Source organism: Vulpes vulpes, chromosome 3 (assembly GCF_048418805.1).
Source record: "Vulpes vulpes isolate BD-2025 chromosome 3, VulVul3, whole genome shotgun sequence".
Lineage (NCBI taxonomy): Eukaryota > Metazoa > Chordata > Mammalia > Carnivora > Canidae > Vulpes > Vulpes vulpes.
The window spans coordinates 136,992,777-137,010,260 of NC_132782.1; the positions used below are offsets into that span (position 1 = coordinate 136,992,777).

The 17,484-nt window shown below is 33.5% G+C and overlaps 1 protein-coding gene across 13 annotated transcripts in view; it reads left to right on the forward strand.

Moving 5' to 3' along the window:
* The window catches only part of COL24A1 (collagen type XXIV alpha 1 chain), a 387,560-nt gene that overhangs the window by 204,668 nt on the left and 165,408 nt on the right, over positions 1–17,484 (forward strand). For all 13 annotated transcript variants that reach the window (XM_072754694.1, XM_072754691.1, XM_072754695.1 and 10 more), the window contains 7 exons: positions 1,428–1,481; positions 3,705–3,758; positions 5,393–5,446; positions 6,860–6,913; positions 15,839–15,892; positions 16,182–16,226; positions 16,350–16,394. In XM_072754694.1, coding sequence (XP_072610795.1) covers positions 1,428–1,481; positions 3,705–3,758; positions 5,393–5,446; positions 6,860–6,913; positions 15,839–15,892; positions 16,182–16,226; positions 16,350–16,394 — 360 coding nt within the window. The remainder of the gene's footprint in view (positions 1–1,427; positions 1,482–3,704; positions 3,759–5,392; positions 5,447–6,859; positions 6,914–15,838; positions 15,893–16,181; positions 16,227–16,349; positions 16,395–17,484) is intronic.

Consider the following 17,484-nt stretch of genomic DNA (forward strand, 5'->3'; position numbering starts at 1 on the left):
CATTGTTCTGGTATACATGGTCAATATTGGAATAAGTCAAATGGGCCTACTCTATTTACTCACCCAGATTATGTGTTAGGAAAAGGGTTTTTCCTCTGGGTCAATACTAGTCTCAGGAAGCTACTTATCTCACCTGCCTTGTCTATAAGGGCATTAGGATACTACCAAATATGGTGGTTGTGAGGAACACAACATAGGAAATGCTTAATATATGTCAGTGTATCCATGATCAGTAGGTAAGGAGGTAGGTAGATAGAGTGAGAGAGAGATTGATATGGATAATGATACAAATATATGTGGATAAAATCATAGCCTATGCACTAACTTCAGTTAGCTTCAATACAGCAAATCTTTTTTCATGATTTAGGTGACTTCTATATGCTAAAACATATTATTACATAATCTATTTAAGCAGGGTCTTTGCTTGGTAGCTATTGAAAAAGAAAATGGTTCATATATCTTTAAACAATAGTAGAAAAGGGCTTCATAATTGAAGATAGGAGAAAGATTATGCTGTTGTTGTAAAGCTTATTCTAGGCTATTCTTTTGGTTTTCTGTATTGCTTGAAGTAGAATCCATAGAGACAAGGTAGATGAACACTGAGTCTTGTTCACTGTGAAATAATGTTACTGATTGCTTTCTATCATTTTTTTCAGCATATTAAAATCATCCTTTATTTAAGCTGTTTACTGTGTCTAGAACCCTCTTCCTCCTTTCTTCTCTTGGCCAACTGGCCTCTTCTTATTCCTCAGCCTTCAGATTAGATGTCATACCTGAGGTTTACCCTGACCATCTTTCCATAGGTCTTTTCTTTCACTCTACCTCATTATAACAGTTGTTTCCTTTATGAGCCAATGTGATGATTTGTAATAATTCACTTTTTAATGTAGTTGTTTTGAGTCTTTGTATAAGACTTTTTGCCTTTTGAGGGAAGGGCCTAGGTCTGACTTACTTGCTAATGAAATCTTAGCCAAGCAATGTAATACAAACACAGAGCAGGCACCAAATATTTCTTGAATGACAATGAATTAATGAATGGGTGTGTGCAAATATTAGGAATTTTCAAAGAAGCCACAGAAATGACTTCTTAAGCTAATGTATCTACATCAAGAAGTTATGAAAACTACAGTTTTTAATAACATCCACTGGATTATAAACTCCACAAGGACGGGGACTGTGTTTGGATATGAAACTACGTGCCTCCCAGCACAGGGACTGCCACATATTAGACATTCATATATATTTGTTGATTGAATGATTACTTTTTGATATGAAGTCACAGGCTGGACATCTATACTAGAAGGAATTTTACTCTAAGAATTTAGGGTGGGTTAGAAAAAAAACAAGGATAATAGGTAATTTAAAATCAAGATGCAATAGCAATGCAATAAAAATGTATATTTTTTCTTATATTTTTTTCCTAAAAGGGACCTATTGGTTTACCTGGAGAAGTTGGGATTACAGGAAGCATTGGTGAAAAGGTAATGTCTTTCTTTTATTTATTTATTTTTTAATAATAAGAGTTCCAGGCTAAACTCAAATGAGAGATATTCATATGATACTTTATGTTAATTAGAAATCACTTATAACTTAAAATACATCACCTGTCTTGAATATCTTAAATATATTGAAATATAGCTAATGGGATATATGTTTCTAGTTTTTAAACGGCAGACTACTCTTTAGGTTGCAATGATGTGGTCTGAAGAGAAAAGAAAACTGATGGTCTATGCTTATGACTAGACCATATTTAAATCTACTTTATCAGAGCAAGCCCCCTAAAGGAAGCAGTTTTGAAAGGAATTAAGTTATCCCTTTACCTGATCCAAGTCTCAGTCACAATTTTTTTTTCTTTCCATTTGGAATCCAGTATGCAATTATCCATGGATATTACTGGCTATTGTAATGGAAATTGTAATTTGCTTAAAGATTACCTAGAAATCATTGCCTTGGGAGTAATTTTCCATGTTGAGTTTCAAATTTAGGAAGGTTTTTAAAAAATAAAAATAAAAAAGTAATTCTTTGTTTGAAACCACCAAAGGCATTTAAAATTTTTTAATGGAATCTTATAACGGACTAGTAAAGCAAAAATTTTGGGTCTTTGTCTAAAACATGATTAACTAAATATAAATTGTAAACATGATAGTCTTCTGCAATTACTACATAAAGCTACTCTGTAAATATTAAGTAGTGCCAGGACTAGAAGTAAATTAGATAATATTCCAGTTATTTCCACCTAAAATTTTTAGTTTAAGTCAAAATCAACATGTCTAAAATGTATATCACTTTTTCCCCACCTTTAAACTGGTCTCTTCCCAATAATCTCATGTCTTAGTGTGCCTTATCCCAATCTCAATTCTTCCAGTCTTCTGGAATAAACAGAGTGAAATCCATATTTGCTTTCCTTTTTCCTCCATTTTCTATGCCTAATCTTTTAGCAGGAGTTAGAGTTTTTTCTATATAATTCATCTTTTCTAATAGTCAATCCAAAGTCCACCCCCACCTCCAGACATACTCTTATTAGTTTATGTTAAATTTACCCCCTGTCAAATTTACTGTGCCCTTCCCTTTCTATTCTCTAATCCATCCTATCTACAAGCATAGAACTAATTTTGATGGGTCATGATGAAACATTTTGAAAAACCACCATTAGCTCCCTATTATTGATCCTTTTAACCCCTCTACTTTCTTGTCAAACTACTACATAATTTTGGCTTAATTCACTCAAAAATTTTTCTACTATTTTCCAATATAAATCTTTCTCTCTCCCCCATCTCATATACTATCAACATGTTCCTATTCCTATTCTTACTGGATTTTGTTGGGTTTTTTTGTTTGTTTGTTTATTTGTTTAGAGTATCGTCTCCCCTTCCCTGTATTTATTCAAAGCCAAACTGTAGACTCAAATTCTCATCTCCTCTATAAAGTCTCCTCAGATTCCTCTAATCCTTCCTTATTTCTTCCCTTCCTGGATGTAGAATAAGCACCACATAATTTACAATTTAATTATCCTAATTGATTTACCTTTGTTAATGTCATGTCTCCAAATACTTGAGAGTACACTCTAAGTCAAATTTCTGTTATATTTCTCCAACTCTCCAGTACATAAAGTGCTTAATATATACTTATTGATTTTTAGTAACAATATAAGAAATATAAAATGAGCTCAGTCCAAAAACTTTGGATTTATAATTGTTTTCATTCTTACTTTGTTTCTTCCATGCAAGGTCAAATGTTCTACACTATGATTCTGACAATCATGGGAATTTTAATATGAATCAGTTTAATTCTTTTAATCTGCTATGGCATGTTTGATTATCAATGATTATACTTAATTGTGGTAGATAGACTACAGAAATAAATATTTTTCAATAGTTCTAGAATTTAGTTAATTCTTACAATATGTTTTAATACTTTTACCATCCTTCTATTTTATATGCCTCAAAATGATAAGCATTTCTACTTATAAAACAACCATACTTTTGGTATTTTATCCCTTAAAATATATTTTAAGAAGATTTTAATTTTATTAGAAGTCTAACGACTTTAAGGTAAAAATGCAAACTTTGTAAATTAAAAAATATTGGCAGTTAAGGTGAGAAATGCATGTAAGGTATGATTCTGACAATTTTCCTATCAAGGTTTAGCTCAGTCATGACTGATTAACATGCTTCAATGTTTTTCTTTTTTCTTTGCTTTAAAAGGGAGAACGTGGAAGTCCAGGTCCACTAGGTCCCCAGGGGGAAAAGGGTGTTATGGTAAGAGTCAGTGATTTGAAATATATGTTTCCAAATGCTGCAACAGCAGCATTATTGCTTGGAACTTTAACCATTTTAGAGTTAGATCCTAAAGATACTAATTGGTCATCATCCTTTTTATTATTTCTTTTTTTCTTTTTTTCCCCGCCCTCATATATCACTAAACAACTAGCTTCTCCCTTTCGTCACTTCCCACTGTGTATTTTTCAGAAGAAGTACTGTATTCAGATGCCAGCCAACAAATTGTCACATAATGGAAAATGATATGCCACAACATTCATTGTAAGGTTTAATAAAATTAAATTTGCATCAAAAAAATCATAATTCCATCATAATTCCAGAGGTGGAATTGTCTTGAATGGAATTTAAGTAAGTGAAAATGTCTATTTTATGGTATATTTCCATTAGAATTTTCTTTTCCTTTAAACAGTTTTCCTTTCAAATGCTGTTCGGCACCACAAAGCCTGCAAAGCAGATGGCTTGGTCAAATGAGTCTGTAGTTTGTTTGTTTGTTTGTCTTAGAGATTCTGTTTATTTACTCATGAGAGACACAGTGAGAGGGAGAGAGAGAGGCAAAGACACAGGCAGAGGGAGAAGCAGGCTCCATGCAGGGAACCCAGCGTAGGACTCCATCTCAGGTCTCCAGGATCACACCTTGGGCTGAAGGTGGCGCTAAACCACTGAGCCACCCGGGCTGCCCGAGTCTGTAGTTTTAAGAAATTAAACCACCATAAATTAACTGAAATGAATGAAAAAGAAAATTCAGTTATGATTCTACTTTTATTTCATAGCTTATAGTTTATATGGCACATATCATTATTGCCACTGTTTCATGACTTTGTGGTCCTGATGTAATTCTTTGATATGTGAAACATCAGAATCCAGAATTCATCTTGCTCTCTTGCGTCTTTAAGGTTAGGAATAGCTGACAAACATTGTATATAGGTTGCATTTTTTAGTTTATTAAATAGTTTCTAAATATGATAGGAACCAGAACAAGAAAAATAATGAAAGAATCTTGCTTTCAGAAAATGTATTGTAATAGATCTGGTGGCACATAATACTGTCCACAAATTTATTTTACCTTAGTTTTAACTTCTGTATTATAAGCAAAGTACTATGAGATTGTTTTTTTAGCTACGTCCAGTTCTGTCTACTAAGAAATTTAATATACCCATTAGGTTAATCAATTTCAGGAATTATTACCTACTAAGACATTAGGCTAGAGTATTTATACATATTCATATTCCTTAATTATAGAATTCTCTGGCCTCTTACAATGAAATGACTTCTTAATCTATATAATATGACATACATCTATTTATAGTTTAACAAAACCTACAGAAAGATAAGATGAATATTCTCTTCTCAATAGATCATAATATGTGATTCTGGTTAGCAAATTTCTTTTCTAAGGAAAGAGTTACTAATAAAAGGCTATACAACCTCTGTGTAAACATGTCTTATTTCTAACTATGGTACATTTCTCACGACCTTTTTTTATCTTGGATAGGAGAGATCTTATTTACATTATCACTTTTTATTACTATTTATAATTTACTGGTTTGTCGTCAATGAAAAGAATCAGATATGATGGAGACTTTATATCTTTCATATTTTCACTCAAATTGTAGGGATATCCAGGTCCTCCTGGGGATCCAGGACCCATTGGTCCACTGGGATTACCTGTAAGTAAAGAAAAGATTTATAATTCCCTTTTAGATTGTCTCTTTAAATTTAAGTCTATGATTTTGATTATATACTTTTTATTGTTATGCAAAAGAAGTAATGTATAAATTGATGGAGGCTAGTTCTCTCCTCAGTCAATGCAAAACATGCTAGAATATTTCATGGTATCTTAAACTTCCTCATCTCTACTTGCTATATTATTTATCATTACATTTAATAATCCGTACAATTCTGTAGTCTAAAACAAAAATAAATGTAAACTTTCTTTTGAATAACCACATATAAGAAAGCAATCAATAATCAATCTCAGAGATGAGCTTGGATAAACAAATCACCAACAAGTCTCAACATGTTTTTCTTAGAAATTTGCAAATATTATCAAACGACCAGACGAATCATAAAACTTTTTGATCAAAACTTAAGTTTTGAAAGTACTTCATTTGTTATACAGAGAAAGATAATAAAATCAAGTTCCAACATATTTTTCTTAGAAATTTGCAAATATTCTCAAACAAGCAGATAAAAGTCATAGAAACCTTTGACCAAAACTTAAGTTTTGAAAGTACTTCATTTGTTATACAGAAAAGCTAAAAAAAAACTTGCCTCTAAAGAAATAAAGTTTGCTTATGAAAATTTGGCCATTATTATCAACTTAAATATGAAAATCGTAAGCCTTAATAAACTAAATAATTACTAAGCCTTAATAAACTAATAGTTTGATATTGACATTGATAGGCATATTATTGACTTCTAAAATTAGGAAGATTGATGTAGATTGATACAGTTGCCAATCTTTTTACTCCCATAAGATAATAAATAAATCTAAGATCCTATAAAAGTTGATGGTTTTTATCTGCCTAATGTCCTGTAGATAAATTTTGTTTTCTAAGGAAGTCTTTATTAAAGATTATCAAATATAAAAAAATTAATTATAACTGACTTAGTAATAAGTAACAACTTTGTCTTCATTAAGGTCTATTTGTGACACATTAATTTGGTGCATTTTGTGACATATTTCATCATAAGAGGAAAAAAATCTATTTTTATGTGATGGGATTATCATAAATGTCTAGAATAATGAGAAAGAAGTCATGCAGCAATGCTTACTGCTTTTTTGATGAACCAAGCTGATAAGACTAGTCAGATTGGCTAACTGGGTATCTCTTTCCATTGTCACTCCTTGTGTTCCTCCTGAAAACCAGTTGGAATACTAGGGGAGAGAAGAATAGCAGAATAATGGGAGAGAAATGTATGGCATTTATTTCATAAATAAAGCATATTTTTAAGGAGACTAATCAATTTTATTTTAAGAATTCCCAGGGAGAATTACATGTCATAAGAAAGGTTGTAACTCCTATTTTGCTAATGTTCCTATGAATTCAATAACTGATTTTTAAATCTTCAATATGTAGGGTCATGTGGGGGCAAGAGGACCACCTGGAAGTCAGGGTCCTAAAGGACAAAGAGTAAGTTATCTAATGCAAGAAGTACATTAACTCAAAAAAATGATTTCATAAATAGTGATGTAGTCAGCAAAAAGAGCCCTATGTCTTCACAATTGTGTTTAGATATTGTTGGTTTTTTTCCTTGTTTTCATTATATTAGATGAAACTACCTACATTGATTGAGTGTGATTCATTATCATTTGCACTCATAAAGCCATACTTTTCCATTTTATGTTTTATAAATTTTACTAATTCATATAGAATTCTTTTTCATTCTCAATTGCCAGTTCCATTCTTTGCGAGAACTGTAAATGTGAAGATGTTTAAATAATTTTTCTACTCACAAGAGACTTACATTAGCAAGGACTAATAATATCCTGACAAAATAAGAGCAATTGGAAATGGAATGAAGACACATGCGGGATGACTGTTTATTAATTGTAAATCATAGGTAATATAATCATTATTGTTTGGTAACTATGCATAAGAATTAAATTAGAAGGGATCCCTGGGTGGCGCAGCGGTTTGGCGCCTGCCTTTGACCCAGGGCGCGATCCTGGAGACCCGGGATCGAATCCCACGTCAGGCTCCCCGTGCATGGAGCCTGCTTCTCCCTCTGCCTGTGTCTCTGCCTCTCTCTCTGTCTCTCTGTGACTATCATAAATAAATAAAAATTAAAAAAAAAAAGCATGTCATATATATGCATGCTCATATATTAAAAAAAAAAATTAAATTAGAAATCTTTTAGCCTTTTAGTCTTTGAGTCTTTTAAATCCCTTTTTTTTCTTTGAAGAAATAAAAACCACAATTTATTGCATGTCTGTCACATACCAGGCACCTTGACATATATTATTTTTCTTAATACTCAAAACTACCCAAAGAAGATGTATTGTCTCATATATTATAGCTGAAGGAAACAAAGCTCAGAGAGTCTGCCTACAGGCAGACAGAGAGAAATGATGAAACCAGGATTCAAATCTTAGTGTGTCTATCTCCCAAGCCTATGCTTATTTGACACCACACAGAATACTAAGGTGTTTTTTTAACTTGATAAATCTGAATATGTGTGCTATAAGAATTCTCCTTTCTCGTATGATTTTACTTTGATTTTTAAAGCTACTGAAGAAAATATTTAAAAACTCTAAAAACATGGTGCTCAACTAACAAAAGTTAAAAGCAAAACAAAAACTGCTTTTTCCAGGTGGCAAATGAGAGAAAAGTGTTATAAATGCCCAGTTTGAAATAGTAACTTTAGTTCCATGTCCTGTGTTTTCAGTGAAGATTGGTGAAAGAGTGCAAATTGGTTTTTATTATTATTTCTTTTCTGAAAAACTCTGTCTCTTACTGGGTTACAAATTTACAGTCTATAAATAATTGTGATGGCTAAATCTATTTTAGCTCAAATGAGATTTAAAATGATAAAATAAAATGGCAGTAGATGTTCTTTTTTTTTTTTTTTTTTTTTGGCAGTAGATGTTCTGTACCCAAACTGTCGTTTAATGGTCCATACCCTGCTAGCAGGCAATAAATGGTCAGATCCAATATGTTTATTCAACTTTGTATTAGTCAAAGTGAGAAAGTTCAACCAGTTTTGTAAGAATTGAAAAAAAAAGCAGAAATACTTTTTCTGTTTTGCCTTTTGTTAATTAATTGAGATCTTATAGAAGCCATGTAATTAAGCAAGAACTCCTCTTGAACCACTTGTGCTTTCTCCTAAGTCGTATGGAAAGTTCTTCTGCTATGTCTTTTTCTAACCTCCCCATGATCCCTGGGTAGATTGTTACCCTTTTTTCCTTTTTTTTTTTTGTTCTCTCCCAAGATCTTATTTAAATTCAAGTTAGTTAAATTTAAATTCATATAGTGTAGTATTAGTTTCAGGAGTAGAATTTAGTGAGTCATCACTTATACATAATACCCAGTGCTCATCACAACAAATGTCCTCCTTAAGGCTCATCACCCAGTTACCCCATCCCTCCACCCACCACCCCTCCAGCAGCCTTGTTTCTTCTCTGTAGTTAAGAGTCTCTTATGGTTTGCTTCCCCCTCTGTTTTTATCTTATTTTTTTTCCTTCCCTTCCCCTGTGTTCATCTGATTTGTTTCTTAAATCCCACATATGATTGAAGTCACATGGCACTTGTCTCTTCAGCTGACTTATTTTGCTTAGCATAATACACTCTAGTTCCATCCATGTTATGACAAATGGCAAGATTTTATTCTTTTTGATGGTGGAGTAATATTCCATTGTATAAATACGACACCTCTTCTTTGTCCATTCATCAGTCAATAGATTGTTATCCTTTTCTGATTTGCCACTTTGTTTTCAACTCTTGCCTCCTATTTTCCTCTTCTTCTCCAAATACATTTTACTGATTATTTCCCCAAATGGCTTCTCACAATTACTTAAAGTTCATTCAATAGTCTCTAAACAAAGAAATCTTATTTATTTATTTATTTATTCATTCATTCATTCATTCATTTATTTATTTATTTTAAAGATTTTATTTATTTATTCATGAGACACATACGGGGGCGGCGGGGCGGGGAGCAGGCAGAGACACAGGCAGAGGGAGAAGCAGGCTCCATGCAGGGAGCCTGATGTGGGACTCGATCCTGGGTCCCCAGGATCACACCTTGGGCTGAAGGCGGCACTAAGCCACTGAGCCACCTGGGCTGCCCAAGAAATCTTACTTAGGAATAAAGGCTTTGTTTAGTACAAAAACACTTCCTTGTAGGAAGATACTTCAGGTAATTCCTGAACATTGGAAATACAAAAACAGAACTGAAGACCAGAATATTTGAGAAGAATATATTATTAGAAAGTTTCATTCCAGATGTCACATAATATCTTCCTATTTTTACTGTCTTCTTCTTTTCAATCTGTTCTCCACTATGGATGAACTCTCCACTATAGATGTGATCTCAATATGCTCAGTCTATCTTTCCCAGTGTTTTTCAATTGCAAAAAATAAAATAAAATAAATAAAATATGTCTAACCAACTGAGGTAAATGAAAAAGGTATCTGGCTAGAAGTTCCATGTGCTGTAGCTCTTCCATGCCACCCCAAAAGCAGAGGGAGTTGATCTTCCCAGCATACTTATAACCTCTCATGGCACAACTGTGTCACAGTACACTGAGGAGGAAGCTGTGCCCTACATACATTGACCCTGAGATCACACAGATTATTATTATGGAACTAATGCTTATATGCCCTTACTGTTTTGCCTGTGACTTACACTGTTATCACATGGCCATGTGAACATCATCTATAATAGGACACACTCTTAAGGATCTGCCTGCCTATCAATCTGCCATTCAACTATCTAACATTTACTGGTTTCTTATAGTTTGTCAAGCATTCTCTTCATACCAAGGAGGATTCAAGGATAACTATCTTTTAGATCAGGACCACTTGGATTTTGCTATTTAATTAGTTTCAACCCAGTGGCTTTTGAAGTATTGTACAATATTAGTACTTTTCCAGAGGATAAGAAAAATTCAACAGGCAGCATGTCTGTCAGCTCAGAAAACAACCTAAACAAATTAATCTAATGAAGATTTGTCTAACCTGCTTTATGAAGGTTGCATAATCCTGCTTTTTATATAGTTGAAAAAGAATAGGATTAGTTAAAAGTATTATTCTTATGGTTTGAGATTCTTAGGTGAGAGATTTGGCCTAAATTTAAGGTATTATTATTATTTATCCTACATACTCTAAGCTTTTTTTTTCGCCTGCCAAATTTGGCTAAAGAGTAATCATTTAAGTGTAGTAAGATAATTTAATATGCCAAAGCTAATTAATATGTACAATCATATATGTCTTATAGGTAATATAGGCTAGCGGATTCTCTACTGCAGTATCAGAAAGATGGTGGCTTAGGCTTTTTGGGTCACTAGGGATCAGCACAACGTTAGCTGCTGTCCTTGTGCACATTTAACTCTCTGGGGCTAGGTAGCAGATCCTTTGGTATCTCTCCAGTATGTACTTCTGTGTCCTGTCTCCAGCCGCCCAAACAGGAAGATGACATACTGAGCAAAGTTAACCTCTCCTTCCTTGCCCATGGATTGGGCCTTTGATCATTAGGCAACTTCAGATTTTTGTACCCTTTCTTGTAGGGAGGAAGGGGTATACAGGCATACAACTGAGTAATTTTTTTATTCTATACTACTTAATACTTAAGTGAGGGAAAAAATTGAAATAACTGTCTTAGAAATATGTAATGGCTTAAGGTTTTCTGTGCAAGAGGTGGAATGGATAGGACCATAAAAATTCTGATTTGTGGCTTCTTTTTTTATTATTATTATTATTTTGATTTGTGGCTTCTTAAGGAAATGCAAACCACATTGGGAAACCAGCTATCAGCATTTGCATTTAGATTCAGTGCTATTGCTACCTGGAGCACTCCAGGTATTAAAGATGAGCTTTTTGTGTGGTTTCTTCTCCTGAAAAAGTTTATAACAAGATTAGAAAGAAATGATTTTTCCCACAAAATGACAGATAATATTAGGTTTTGTTTAAGGGAACATTTGTCCCAGCTATATCAATCAAGAGCCAGAACAGACTGCTAGGCATAATTAGTTAGGCATCTGAGTAATTTAAAATTAATAGAGGGGTCAAGCAAAGTGGATGTGGTTAAAAGGACAACAAACATACTGAATCCAAGTCAGAAAGACATTTGTTCGGTGAATAAAGGTTGTTTCTTCCACTCATAGATACTTTAGCTTATTAAAATTGATTACAAGCATTATAGAGATGGTCTTAAAATTCTGATAAAAGCTTCCTACATAAACTAGTTTGCAGCTTATATCAATATATTAATGATAATTTTTTTAATTGTAACATTTATCTCCTATCATCTAATTTCTCAGATTATACTGATTATTCAGAAATTTTGTTAATGCTTTAAGACGATTGCCTACAATTCAAGTACTTGTCGTTTTATGATACGTGCTTAATTTAGCTGAGCTATCAGACTTTATTCGTTTTTAGAATTTACTAATAGCCACTTTGTAGCCAACTTTAACTTCTTTTACAGATGATGAGGAAGAGATCAGATCTTTAATTTAGCTAGCATAGATTCTCCAAGAGCTTTATAGATAATTGGACCTTTTGTTTTCTTATATTTTCTTTTCTTTAGCACACATGTATGCAACTGGGGGCAAAAGATACAAGTAAAAGGAAAGAGAGAATTTTAAGCAGGTTCCATGCCCAGCATGGAAGCCAATGCGGGGCTCTACCTCAAGCTGCTGAGATCCTCACCTGAGCTGAAATCAAGAGTTGGACACTTAACTGACTGAGCCATCCAGGCACCCTGATAATCAGATATTTTAAAACAGTTATTAAAAGATAACTTTATGCCCAATTAGGTGTCTATTATATCTCTCTTAGAACTTGTCCTAAAGCTTATTTTGTTTCAGGAGTCAAAGAGAGCAGATAAACTAACCCATGGGGCAACTTTTACAAGTAATATCAGAGTGAAACTTACAGATGCTGATAAAGCTAAGCTTTTAGTTAATTAATTTGGTGTTAACTGAAACATGGAGAATATTAAGCTTTCCTAGAGTTCTTTCAGCATTAACCTGTTAACCAGCAATCTTAGGCTTTGTAGCCTTTAATTAATGCAATTGCTATACATAGACCTTTTTTTTCAAACTAAATGTGGTTATCTTTGTCATCATTGTAGGAGCAGAAATTTCTTTCTTTGTTCCCTGTGTAGTGCTGGTTTAGTAAATAATAATCTGAAAGTATTTTTTAAAGTAAAAGTATTTTGATATAAAACATAATAAAATGAGTGATTATCATTACTATATGTATTCCTTAATTTTGGAGGGAGCTCTTTTCAATTATAATATCAATCAACATTTTATTTATAAATGTTTCATATTCATCTTATAAACTTCCTCTAAACTTCAAGTCCTATTTCAATCTAAATTCACTTGTTAACAGGATTAACCCTTACTTCTTTTTAACATTTGAAAAAAATATAAACTTAATAAAGCACAACTATTTAAAGTCTTTGTATATTTAGAAGTCATATGAATCAGGCAACTCATATCTGCAGGCTTCCATTTCTTCATATTAAAAAAGCAGAGTTTGTACTAGTTCAGCTTTGTTGTTTGATGATCTATGTTCAGAGGCAGAAACCGGCAGTTAATTATGAGATCCTCCTCCTGACCTAGGTGCAATCTTTTCTATGTATATATCCAGGCAGCCACTTAATCCGATTTTATGTAAGAAAAGAAACTTGACGTCTTTGGACCAAACAATATTTTTTTTTATTTTTTTCTTAAATTCTAAATTTATAGCTCTATGTTTGGGAAGATTTAGTTGAATGGATACTACCATTTAAACCTAAACAGAAAAAATAAAAAATAAAAAAAAAAATAAACCTAAACAGAATGACTTCTGTCTCTAGCACTAGCCTTGGAGTACCTGCCTCATTGTGGTTGATTGTCTGGAATCACATTCATTATATTTGCCTCATTCTCTCCACCCAAGCAAACCTACACTACATTTGTTTGCTGTCACCATTCTACTAGTTCTTGTAACAAAATATCCAATATAGAGATTTCAGGTTGCAAAAGGGTTAAGTGCCAACTTCCCAGTGGACACATTTTCAGTCTAGATCTCATTTGTTTTCTGTAGTGTTTTAGCATGTGAACCACTCATCCCTCCTCTTTTAAAAATTGAAGTATAGTTGACACACAATGTTACATTAATTTCAGGTATATTACATAAAGATTTAACAACTTTGTAGGTTATGCTATGCTCATCACAAGTGTCGCTGCCATCTGTCACCAGACAACACTCATTCCTTTTCATACTCTCTCAGCCACCATCTGTTATAAAATTTTGCAAAGTGTTTTCTCATATGGCAGAAAGAGGGGAATGTGCATAGAAGGTGACAGAGAAAGAGAATCAGTATAGGCTGTTGAATTTTTAAGGTAAAGGTGATGTTTAGTACAAGTTCCTAAGGGATCTTTGCACTTAAAACTTCAGAGTCATTCTTTAATAATTGTTCTTGCTTTCTTCTTCAGTCACTTAACTCTTAAACATCCCAAGCATGTGCCCATCCCAGGAGGACCTTTATTGTTTCTGTTTCTTCTGCCAGAATGATCTTCCCCATATGCCATTTTAGAGAGGCTTCGTACACCACTCTGTCTCTTACACTCGTTTATTTTACTTACATTTGACTACTTACTGTCATTTTATAGTTTAAGTTTATATGTTTATTTGGTTGCTTATGAATTCAGGGATGTGTCTCTTCTCCCTACCACATCGTCTGTGCCTGAAACAGTGCCTGGCTTCTAATAGACACTCAGCAAATGTTTGTTAAATGAGTAACACCCTTTGAAGATCTCTTCTCTACTAAATTGAGTCCATATTCCTCAACTTGACATTCAAGGTTCTACACAATAAGACTGTAACTCAGTTTTACAGTCCTTTACAGTAAAATAGGGCAGAAAAGGAAGGTAGGGCCAGATCATGGAGTACCTTCAATACAGACTGAGATTGAAAGGCTAGAATTATGGTTTTAACTTTACTGTGACCAGTGGAGCTCTAGGTCCTCATGGAGTGTAAGCCTTCTCTCTAATCCCATGAATGTGCCTGAGAGGATCATGGAATGCAGTACCCTAAAAGCACCCAGGAAGAGAATCCTATCATGGTAAGCAGCTTTTCGAGAACATAGAATAAACCAAGCTGACCTCAGATGGGATACAAGAGAAGGAGCCTAGGAGGTTCCTTCAAATCAGCATGTTGTATTGGGAAATTTGTATCACCACTCTGTATAGAAATCTTCAGTGCCTATTGATTTAAATATAAACTCTAGTCTTTCACCTTTTAAGTCTCAGTCTTTCACAATTATTTCTTAGTAATTATTTCTTAGTATAGAAAATAGTTTAGAAATCCTAAGAAATACTACATGTAGTCAGTAGACCAGCTGAAGAGACTACTTTTTTCATTTTTGGTTATCTTTTTTCCTGCCTCTGTACCCTTTTCTCATCCTTTCTCTCTGTCCAGAGTTCCTTTTCAAGCATGACTCCAAATGTCAAAATGGTATCTTTCTTCCATATACAGAGATATGAAAACCCTCTCCCTCCTTTGAATCTTTTTAGCCCTTAAAATGCCTTATACCTCCCTATATTATCATTTGTATAATTCACCTTACCACTCTTTAAACTTCATGAAGGAGAAACTTCCTTACAGTTGTTTGTCCCCGTAACACTTGCTGTGGTACCTTTTCTGTAGTAGATGTTGCAGTGTTGTCAGTGTTGTAGAGAGTTAATTCATTTGAAAGGGACCTTAAGACCTTCCAAGGATAGTTACAATTTAGGTGTAGAGATATATGCCATCATTTTATTAGAGAGTGGCTACTGCAGCTAGTGGTTCCTCACAACTAGTGAATAAATCCAGATAGCAACTTAGCTGAGAAGTTTTACATTTACATGAGTATTCCCAGCAGTATTTTCTGTCCCTCTCCTGTGCCCTAGCTACCTTTCAGTAACTGCTGTCATGCAGGGGCCTAGTGGATACAATACAGTCAGTGCTTATTCTCTAATAAAGAGAAGAATGCCGTTCCCAAAATATAAAACTTAAGACTGTTGGACAAACAAGCCAGCCACTTATAAGTTAATGTAGAGTTGTTCTTAGAATAAATTGTGGATGGCTCCTGAGTAAATAAAGTGAACAAAATATTCAAATAACTAACCTGTATTATGTATTTGTGGTCATCTGATTTATTATTTGGCATTAAATCATTGACTTGATTATCCCATACAAATAGGTTCATCTGTATACCTAGCTGTATTCTTTTCTGTGGCCATGGTACAGAAATAAGCAGAAGGAATTTGTCAAAAAGAAGACAATGTGTTCATTTGTAAGGATGCCTAACAGTAAGAAAAAAAACATTTCAAATTAACAGTACGCCTTTTTTTCCATCCCTAGGGACCAAGGGGACCAGATGGCCTCTTAGGGGAACAAGGTATACAAGGTGCCAAGGTAAACACTGATTTTTCTCATTTCATATGCAGTTAAGTTTTTGGGAGCCCATATATGTTCTACCTGACTTAAAACTATTGTAGTTCCTTACAAAATTATGGTTCTAAATTTTCTCTTTGCATAAGTATGAAACATACATAAAGTTTTTACTACACACAGAGAAATGTTTTCTTTTAAATATTGAGCTATGTACTTGATGTTCTATTTTCTTGCATGTGATTATACACTAGCATGTGTAAGACCATATTTCACATCCATATTAACTCCTCTGATATTGATAATTTGTTAGGGTGAAAAAGGAGATCAAGGAAAAAGAGGGCCTTATGGTCTTATTGTAAGTAGTAAAGCATTTCACATTAAAGATAAACATATAAAATCTTCACTGTTTTTCTTGGTGTCTGTGGTTAATATTTGGTGAGTGACCTACTGTGACCCAAGCCTTTTCTTCTTTATGTAGGGTAAGACTGGAAACCCTGGAGAGAGAGGAGTTCAAGGGAAACCAGTAAGTAATAAAGAATAATTAAGCTCTGAATAAATTTTATTCATTTTATTCTCTGGCACAACTGTCATTACTATCAGTACATGAGACTAAGAGAATACCAATTATTTTCCTCCTTCAGTCATTAGGGAGATATTTGATTTGTGCAAGTTGCTTATACATTCTGGGCCTTGGTTTTACCTGTTTTTAAACTGGTGGTGATAACTGTTGCTTTTATTCTACCCTAGTTCTGATTAGTTTTTCTATAAAGTCTGTTTCAAAATAAAATGGTGGGCAGCCTGGGTGGCTCAGTGGTTTAGTGCCGCCTTCAGCCCAGGGTGTGATCCTGGAGTCCCTGGATTGAGTCCCACATTGGGCTCCCTGCATGGAGCCTGCTTCTCCCTCTGCCTGTGTCTCTGCCTCTCTCTCTTTCTCTGTGTGTGTCTCTCATGAATAAATAAATAAAATCTTTAAAAAAAATTAAAAAAAATAAAATGGTGAGATTATTATATAAATATAGTAGAATATTAATAAAGCCAACATAATAAGAAGTTTCTTTGAGGCTTCTGGCCTACTTTTATTTTAATTCAATTTGAGCATTCTTTAGACCCTTGGAGCATGGAGGGAGCTATGTGTGTCATCGTGCTTTGCCATGCCACTGCTCTAAGAGTTTTTAATATTAGACAATGCTAAATATTTTAGTACCATCAAAAAACCTTTTCAGAAAGTATAAAATTTTTCCCCTGAGTGGCAACAAGTTTTTTTTTTTTTTATGATCATAGCACAAAAAAGCAGGATTTTGTCAACTAGCAGAGAAGATCACAATGTCTTCATTCACTAATGAAGGAGAGAAATATTAAAAACAAAGATACACATATGCATATGTGCACACACACATATACTGGTACATATATATAAAATTTTGAGTAATCTTAATTGTATGAGCTTTCAAATATCATATATTTCTGATTTTATTTAGAATCCTAGTTTTTATCATAATTATAATTTGTATGACATCTTGCTTTATCATATATGTATCTATGCACAATTTAAAGTTATAAAATTAGATAATAGTTTAAATAGACAGCAACTGAACAGTCAGAAAAAGATAAGA